This window comes from Strigops habroptila, chromosome 10, assembly GCF_004027225.2.
Source record: "Strigops habroptila isolate Jane chromosome 10, bStrHab1.2.pri, whole genome shotgun sequence".
Lineage (NCBI taxonomy): Eukaryota > Metazoa > Chordata > Aves > Psittaciformes > Psittacidae > Strigops > Strigops habroptila.
The window spans coordinates 7,798,669-7,807,658 of NC_046359.1; the positions used below are offsets into that span (position 1 = coordinate 7,798,669).

General features: G+C 40.4%; 1 protein-coding gene across 2 annotated transcripts in view; it reads left to right on the top strand.

The window, feature by feature from the left end:
• The window catches only part of FNDC1 (fibronectin type III domain containing 1), a 64,972-nt gene extending 56,611 nt beyond the window's left edge, over positions 1 to 8,361 (top strand). For both annotated transcript variants that reach the window (XM_030499634.1, XM_030499635.1), the window contains 4 exons: positions 2,262 to 2,291; positions 3,778 to 3,939; positions 4,987 to 5,109; positions 6,589 to 8,361. In XM_030499634.1, coding sequence (XP_030355494.1) covers positions 2,262 to 2,291; positions 3,778 to 3,939; positions 4,987 to 5,109; positions 6,589 to 6,704 — 431 coding nt within the window. In that variant the 3' untranslated portion in view covers positions 6,705 to 8,361. The remainder of the gene's footprint in view (positions 1 to 2,261; positions 2,292 to 3,777; positions 3,940 to 4,986; positions 5,110 to 6,588) is intronic.
• The last annotated feature ends 629 nt before the right edge of the window (positions 8,362 to 8,990 follow it).

Below are 8,990 nucleotides of genomic sequence, written 5' to 3' on the forward strand. Positions count from 1 at the left end.
TTCCATCAGATGGGCAAAGTTCTCTATTCTTTTTTGGACAAGGCATGCTGCTCGTTCACAGGGCTAATAGTCCATTCAAGAGCAACACCCCTTTCTAAAAATAGTACATTAAATGAACTATTTTTACCCATTTCTTCTTCTTCCATTAAGCCAGAGGCAAATGACTCCACTGAAAAATAAAGGACAAATTTTTCAGTCTTTCTTTGAGTGAAAGGTCTGTTGTCTCTTGCAAATTTTGCCCTTTTGATGACATGGGGCTTTTGCAGTCTCTGCCTTTTCTCATTTGACTTCACTCTGTAGTGCTTGCTTAAGAAGCTCCATTAAGACCCATGGAAATAAGTCTTCACAGAAACAAAAATGTAGATAAGTAAATGGACCTCCATAACATATTCAGATTTTTTTAAGGATTAAGAAGCTCAAGTATAAATCCAAGCATAACATTTAACATTGGACAAATATAAGCCAGCAGTGTGCCCAGGTGGCCAAGAAGCATCCTGGCTTGTGTCAGAAATAGTGTGGCCATCAGGGCCAGGGAAGAGTTGTTCTCCTGTACTTGGCACTGGTGAGGCCGAATCTCAAATACCGTGTTCAGTTCTGCGCCCCTCACTGCAAGAGAGACATTGAGGTGCTGGAGCGGGTCCAGAGAAGAGCAGTGAAGCTGGTGGAGGGTCTGGAGAACAAGTCCTGTGAGGAATGGCTGAGGGAACTGGGGATGTTCAGCCTGCAGAAAAGGAAGCTCAGGGGAGACTCTCTACACCTACCTGAAAGGAGGTTGTGGTGAAGTTAGGGTCAATCTCTTCTCCCAAGTAACAAGTGATAGGACGAGAGGAAGTGGCCTCAAGCTGCGCCAGGGGAGGTTTAGATTGGATATTAGGAAAAATTTCTTCACTGAAAGGGTTGTCAAGCATTGGAACAGGCTGCCCAGGGAAGAGGTGGAGTCACTTGCATATGTGGTGCTTAGGGACATGATTTAGTGATGGACTTGCTAGGTTAACAGTTGGACTTGATCTTAAAGGTCTATTCCAACCTAAATGATTCTGTGCTGTATTTTGCAGGGAGTTTTACTGATTAGCTGTGTGCCAGTATATGGGCCTGAATACCTAGTTTTCCCATCCAAAATCAGCCACCTTTTTAGTTGCTTTTTAGCACCTTTAACGGCTTAAATCCACCAAATTTAAAGTTTTATTTGCAGCACTGATCTTTCTGTTGTCATGTGGCCAAAGGTGGCTTTCCAGCTGGCACAAGTACAAAAGCAGTTGCTAAATCTAAGGCCAGATGATACAGTTACAGTGATGGAATTGGTCAAGAAGAGATAGAAATTGCTAGTTCAGAGTGCTCTTCTAGTGCAACTGAAAGGTTTGAGGTGATGGGTATATTCAATAAAGAATGCCATCATAGGATCAAGCAGGTTATTAAAAATGTTCAGTCTTACCCCTGTATTCAGTAAGACACTGAAGAGAACAGAAAACTGTTGCTCTTTTTCAGCAATCTGTAAAAACTCCCTGGAATTTTTCTTTCCCATCAGTAGACAAGCACCATGCTTTTTCTTCAGCTATTTTGTGTACAATAAGGGCTAGTTAAGAGATGACAAAAACTGCAATGTAATGAATAAAGACAAGCTAGTGCATTTGTTATGCTGTTTTGTTGTCCTTACTCCACACCTATTCCGTCCTTCTTCATTTAAAAAAGAGAGTCTATCAAGCAGGCAGAAGCTCCTGAGGTAGTGGACAATGTTCCTTGCCCCTGCAAAAATCCTGCCACTATGACAAAAAAAGTTAAAATGGTAAATTCCGTATATTTATAAATAACACTAGTGACTGTGCTAAACATGATGGTCTGAGACCAAGATTTGCATACAAGAGGTAAGTTCTGTTTTCCTTTGGAAGGTAGGCCTGCAAGTGTAACTTACACTATATATTCAGAAGCATACAGTGAAACTGTCCTTGTGCTCTGAAGACCTTCTGAGAAGAGGAAATGTGTTTCAAAGCTGGCTTTGAACTTTCGTATTAATCTCAGTAGAGTTTTTACCATGTCAGAATAAATAGACAATCCCGTAGCCAGTTTCATCAACTGAGAAAAACAATGGAATAAGAAACACTCATTAGCTCTGGAAATTGATGAGACATGCAAGTCCCACATTCATCATGTAGCTAAAAGCAGTTACTCTGCAACTGATATTCTCGAGTGACACTGTATGTTTCATATTATAAAACAACATTTGGAACAAAATACTAATTTTTTTATTTGTTTCATTTTTCTAGACAATCCCCTCCTCATTGTCAGACCACCTGGTAAGTCTTACCCTGCGGTTTCTTCATGAAGTGCATAAAACCTGTGCAAACCAGTTACAATATAGATGTTAGAATCACATTAACCCACAGTTTGAGTTACAGTTTTAAGCAGGAACAGATAGTAATTCATTGTGCTAATTCAAAAAACATCTTCTGTCTTCAAACCCCTTATTCTGATCTTTGAAAAGAAATCTCTTAAAGGTATGTTAGAATAAGCACTTGGTTATGGCCCATCTTTTGCCTGGTACAACAGCTTTAATTGCTTAGTAATAAGCACTAAACTATATTGCTTGTCTATCTTGTCCATCAGTTGCCTGAGCTTGAACAGTGAGATCAGCTTTTCCTATCTTGCTGTTATGCTCATCTGTACTGATCATCATGCCCTTATAAATACTAAGAAATTCAAGGATTTGTTACTGACCCGAATGGTATGCCACAAAGCTGTTGAACTTGCTTTGCATTTCCAAATTTGCAATAAGCCAGTTCAGCCTCTGATCAGAAGAGCTGAATCCCTGGTGCTGAGTTTCAAGGATTGCTGATCATTGATTGCTTCTCACATGCAAGTTCTCGCAGGATTCAGTCCATGTGCCTAGTGAGAGAGAGGAAGAAATGACTAATAGAATAAACTTTCAATCTCATTTGTAAACCACCTCAAAATAGCACAGTAAAAACAGGACTTCGTGCTGTGGCTAGATAGAAAAATACCAATTATCACATTGGAATCTGTTTGTGTAATTCTGTATACATTACTACAACAGCAACTCAAAAGAAATTATATTGTCTTGGTTAGTATAAAGCAAACATTTAGGTAAGCCAGTAGGAATATTTTGTCTTTTGCGATACAATTAAGCAATCTCCTCTGCAGCAGTGCTCTAAATAGAGTTCCCCAGGAAAGTTCTCACTTGTCTGTTATTGGAAACTCATCTGTTTTGATGTAATGTGGGAAAACAAAACAGAAAAGTACATTTCTGATTTGCTCTTTTTAGCCAAATGGCAAGAATAAACTTTATTTCACATCACAGGCTGCTAGTCACCACAGAATTCTTTACATCTGTTCTTTAGTAAAAGGGTTTTGTGCTTAGTCTTATAATGCAAGTGACTGTATTTAGACAGTGTCACTGTCAGACCTAAGATGAGCCTCCTTAAGAAACTGAGTATCACTAGGTAAAGATGTTTTAGTAAAACCAGTGAGACTGTTTAGTTAAAACTGATGCTTACTACATGAAATCATATTTTTTAATGGTTTTAACAGTTATTATTGTCTTCTGCCTAGAAGGGATTTAATCAAGTCCCTTGCTTTTTATTCTTTTTTCTTAATAGTTCTTATTCTCAAAGTAGTATTTCTGGGTATAGAAGAGCCATGCAATGATCTGCTGCATCATGTCTTGTAAAACGTATTATCAGATGTTAACCTCAGCAAAACTCAAACTGAAATGCTAAAGTCTGTCCTTAATGTTGAATTTTTATTTTTTTTTTTTTCTCCCAGGTGGTGAGCCTATCTGGATCCCATTCACTTTTAAATACGACCCCACTTATTCAGACTGCAGTGGCAAGCAGTATGTGAAACGAACTTGGTACCGCAAGTTTGTCGGAGTGGTTCTTTGCAACTCCTTAAGGTACAAGATTTACCTCAGTGATGACCTGAAAGGTAGGCACCAAGATTTATTTTATGATTTATGATTACTTGTCATTTCCATCTTCTTGCTTTCTTCACCTCATCTGTGAAAGAATTATGTGATGGCTGTCTGGGAGTCCTTCCCTTGAGAAAGTCCGATGTGATAGCCAAGCTGCCCTGCTTTTGTGTTGTCCTCATGCCCTGGGCATTAACTTTCAAGCAGAGCTCAGAAGTTTTCCTTGAAAAGCCTGCGTATGTTTGTATCCTGAGAAAGCAATGTTCTTTGTACTGTGAAAACAAAGTGCTGCTCCCCACGCATCCTCCCGGGAAGTCCCATGCTTGGTTGACGAGTGGGTGAGTCCCAGCTGCATGCAGTCAGACAGAGCAATACACCCTAGGGATCCCCAATGCAGACTCAAGTGGAGAACAATGAAGGAAATACTGGTATTGGAGTGACTGGGTGAGCAGCACTTAGAAGAGTTAGCAGTAGCTCTTGTACAGGTGTAGTTGCTGAGAGATAATAAAGAAGGCTTTCGTATTGTTGAGCTGGGGTATGGGGGTTATCTCAAGGGCTTTTCAGATTATGCTAATGTATTAATATTCTCATTGCAGTGCATTGGTATAGTTTAAAGACAGTGTTTGAATATGCAGTAAGAAACAAACAGGGTGTCAGGAGCCATCCTATCTGTTAGAGAAAGAGCTCCACAGTTTTTAGTTTCCATTTGAGACTGCAGTCAAACTGATGGTATTGACATATAGATGAGTTTTAATTTTCTCATGATGTATTGAAATGACTGATTCAGTTGAAATTCCCTCCATCACCTGTGGTTCAGTGTCCATGGACTTGCAATATGGGGACTATTCCTTACTGAGCTGTACTCATTTCTCTTTTCCACGATTTCTCCTTCCGTACTGCAAAAGTAGCACTCTCCCTCTTTCCAGCCGCTGCTTGTTCATTTGTAATACTACGTTTGTCATTGTAATACTTCTGCTTTCTCCCACATCTAGTTTCCTGGTGGAAAGAAGCATCCCAAACAAAAGTAATGCTATGTCAAATAACCTGTCTGTATCACCTTTCAGATACCTTTTACAGCATCGGGGATAGCTGGGGAAGGGGCGAGGACCACTGCCAGTTTGTGGATTCACACCTGGATGGAAGAACAGGACCTCAGACATACGTTGAAGCCCTGCCCACCATCCGAGGTATGGCAATGGGAGAGTGGGATGCTGGCCAGGTGCCTGTCATCCCATCACAGGATTAAAGGGTAGGGAGCAGACCACAGAGGGTCTCTTTGTCCGTGGCTACTGCAGCTCTTTGAGGAGTCCAGGTGATGCAGTAGGCAATGAGGTAGTGTTATAACTCAAACCTAGCTGAACAGGTTGTGAGAGACCCAGAAGGACTTGTGAGTGTTGAGAGAGAGACACAAAAAGAAAGAGAAGGGCCTATAATGCAAATGATTTACAGGAACTAAATGCAGAACCAGGAAGAAAAAAATTGTACAGATCTGAGAAACCTTTCCCTAATTGCAAGACAAGCCTCATTGCACAAACTCTTCCACATGCCACAAAGGACCAGCTACATCTTTGCAAATGTGGCTTTTGCAAATGCTTTCTGATCAGTTCATTCAATGCAAAACACATAGGAGTATGTCTACTGACTTCAGGTTGGACTGCAGTGCTTTTGTATTGACCTGGTAGATGTCACCTTCCAAGTGAAAATTCTCATTTTGAAGTTTCTCTGAGTAAACTGTTTAGGTCACATAGACAAGAGGGTGATAGCTTGCTTCACAAAATCAAACCATTTTGAAATCCTGAAAGTCAGCCAGTCTTTTCAATAAGTCTGTTGATTTAACTTCTTCAGTTGGTTTTAATGGTTGCCATGTTAAATTATTTATTGATATCCTTTTCATGATGCTACCATCCTTTATCCTGGCATTACCAGGAAGAAACTGAAATAGTCACCGATATTTTTATATCACTGGGAAGTACTGCATTTCTCAGTTCAAAAGAAGGATGATTAATCCAGATGTGTATTACTAAGTCTGGGAGACAGAGATAGAGAGTGCACAGAAATTATGTTGTTGGCTCAAGACATGAGTGTTTCAGATGTTCCAGTGCACGAGCTATGCAGAAAAGAATGCTGCACCTCTCCTAATGCTTTAAGCATTCACATTCTTTCTGCTGCTGAAGAAAAAGGCGGAGAAAGGGCTTAACTCCATATTTACTGCATGAAATGATACCTTTGTGCTTTGTGAAAAGCTGATGTTTGTTGAGAGTCTCTTGAGCCCTCTGAGATAATATGATTTAATTGTATTTTTGCCCTGGAGTCCTTCATATACTTAAAATGACTTACAACTTCATAAACACCACTGAAATATACTCACCTTTTGGAGTGAAATGCAGAAACGCTTTGGCAGACCGCAGCATTACACAATAGTTCAAGAGATTTTGAACAGTAAAAACAATCAAAATAAAATAGAAAGGACCAGAGTTAAACCATTCAAGAAAGATCTAGGCCAAATACCAGGGGCTAGCATATACCGTTTTGACAAAACTCCCTACCAGACAGCTTCTAAGTTTTCATCTGGGCAGTGGGATTGACTCTTGCTGCATCAAATTACTTTTGTTAAATTACTGTGTCTTTGTTTTGTAATGCAAACAGTCATTTTTCCCCCCCAACAGGGTATTACCGCCAGTACCGACAGGAGCCTGTATCATTTGGACGCATTGGACACACAACACCCTACTACTATGTGGGCTGGTATGAGTGTGGCGTGCCCATCCCAGGGAAATGGTAGCAGTCTGCTTTCCTATCATGCTTTTCAAATGATTTCTACCAGAGAACTGTGAGCAGCTGATTTGGAAAAGAAAAAAAAACCAAGAGAAATGGTGCAAATGATGAAGACCAGCTACTCAAGAAACCCTCATGAAGCCAAACATGGTCCCCCATTTACCAGCCTAAATCTGTGGTGCTGCTTAATTTCTGCTTGGAAGCAGGGACAAGACATAAGTTTGGTGTCCTACCTTCCTCCTCTGGGTCTTTATGGCACAGAGAGGTGGTTGCAATGTGTGAGACCTGTGAAAATTAGAACTGTATTAGCCTTGAAAATTTGGAAGTTTCTTATATCTTGCAGGAATGACCTAAGCATGCTGTGCTTGCTTAATGGGATGCTAAACTGTCCTTTGCTGCCCGCCGGGGCTCCCCTATGCAATTGTGCCTTGTAACTGGCAACCCACCAAAGGCAGTGTATTCTCCTGAAGACTTAGCCTGTGGGTTCACCCAGTGCTGGACTAATCACCAGGTCACAGTGTAAATTCACTTTGAGGTATATGTATATCTATATAAATACAGTACTGTACATCTGCAGAAGTACTGCTTAGAGATGCTGAGATTTTCTTGTTCATTAGATAAATATGTTTGGAATTTTTATGTAAAAGGTGCTGTTAATTCTTTGAGATATTGCTATGCACGATATAATAACCAAGGAAAGAGCTGTATTCTTGTGAGTACTGTTGACCTAACATTTGAATTATTGATCAAAGACCTGTGTCCCACTTCCTTGGCAGCCTTTGGACTGGATGTTCAATGGGAATCTACTTTTCTATCCATGTTAGAATGGCACTGTATAGCCCAGCAGAAACACATACTCAGCAGTTTATCAGCATCAGTTAAACTTTCTATCCTTTACTATTTAAAAGTTTTAGGACAACTTTTCTTCATTCTCATCTTATTTGGTATGTTATTTATTCCTTGTCAGTGTCTTTCACTTCACTGTGCAGAGGCATGGGATGAGTAACTTGCAAGTTAGAAACTACTTTAAACTTATTTGCCCAACAGAAAGCCCAAGCCACCAATACAAGAGTCAACTAGGAGGAAACTCGTTTGACTTTGATCCGTCCTGGGGACAAATAGGGATATAATTCTTTTAAAATACTACTGGAATCTCTTCCATCCAGAACAGAAAGCAAAAGCTGACATGGATGAAAGGTATAATGATAAATTTTTAAGCAGGCATTTGGAAGCTTGCAGTAACAGAATTTTAGTAGTCCTTCTGGGCAATCTAGCAGTAACAGTTTACTCAGTAACTTTCATGGTCTTATTGTTTCATGGTAACATCTTAACAGCTTTTGCTTATGTTAGTAAGACTCCCCCATTCTGACAGCCTGGGAGAGCAGCAGTATAGCTGAGAGGTGAATCCAGTCTCTGGTCCATCTCTCGCTCTCATCCCAGCTTACATGTAGTGTAGGTCTAATATCTTTTCGGTTGCTTCCTGTAGTTACTGTAAACTGTATGGGGACAAAAAAGGAACTAAAATGATTAAAAGAGCATTTTATTTTTCATGGTGATTTGGGTTTTAACATTTTAATTGTTCTCACATACTTTTGCTTCAGTACAGTGCCAAATATATGGTCTTGAAGTATAACTTTCTTCCCTAATAAACCTATGATACATGGTTCTATTTCTATTTCATCCTTTCTGGTCATCCGTGTCAAGTAATCTGACAAAGTGACAAATTGTTAGCTTTCAAAAGGTCTTCTTTGGGAAAGGAGTAGGTGTCAACTTTTTCTAAGAGACTGAAAGCATCTGAGTTCTTCCTTTCAAAGGTGGTTAACAGCTAGCATGGAGTTACTAAGGGCAAATCATGCCTGACCAGCCTGATCGTATTCTTTGCTGAGATGCCTGGCTTCGTGCACAAGGGGAGGAAGTGGATGTTACTGACTTTAGCTTTTGTAAGTCACTTGGCTTCCGTGGCGAAACTGTTGGGATATGGCTTGGATAGTTGAACTTCAAGTTGGACGTACTATTAGCTGTGTTGTGAGGATCAAAAGATTGTGATCAAAAATAGTGCAAAGTCCAAGTGACAGCTGATTACCAGTGCCACCCCCAGGGGACAGTACTGGGGCCAATACTCTCTAATGACTTGGACAGTGGGATGGAATGCATGAATGGAATGCACTGTCAGAAAGCTTGCGGCTGATACTAAACTGGGGCTGGGGTGTGGAGGATGCACTGGAGGGCAGAGCTGCTCGTCAGAGGGAGTCTGGAGAAATGAGCTGTTAGGAACCTCATGCAGTTCAGCAAA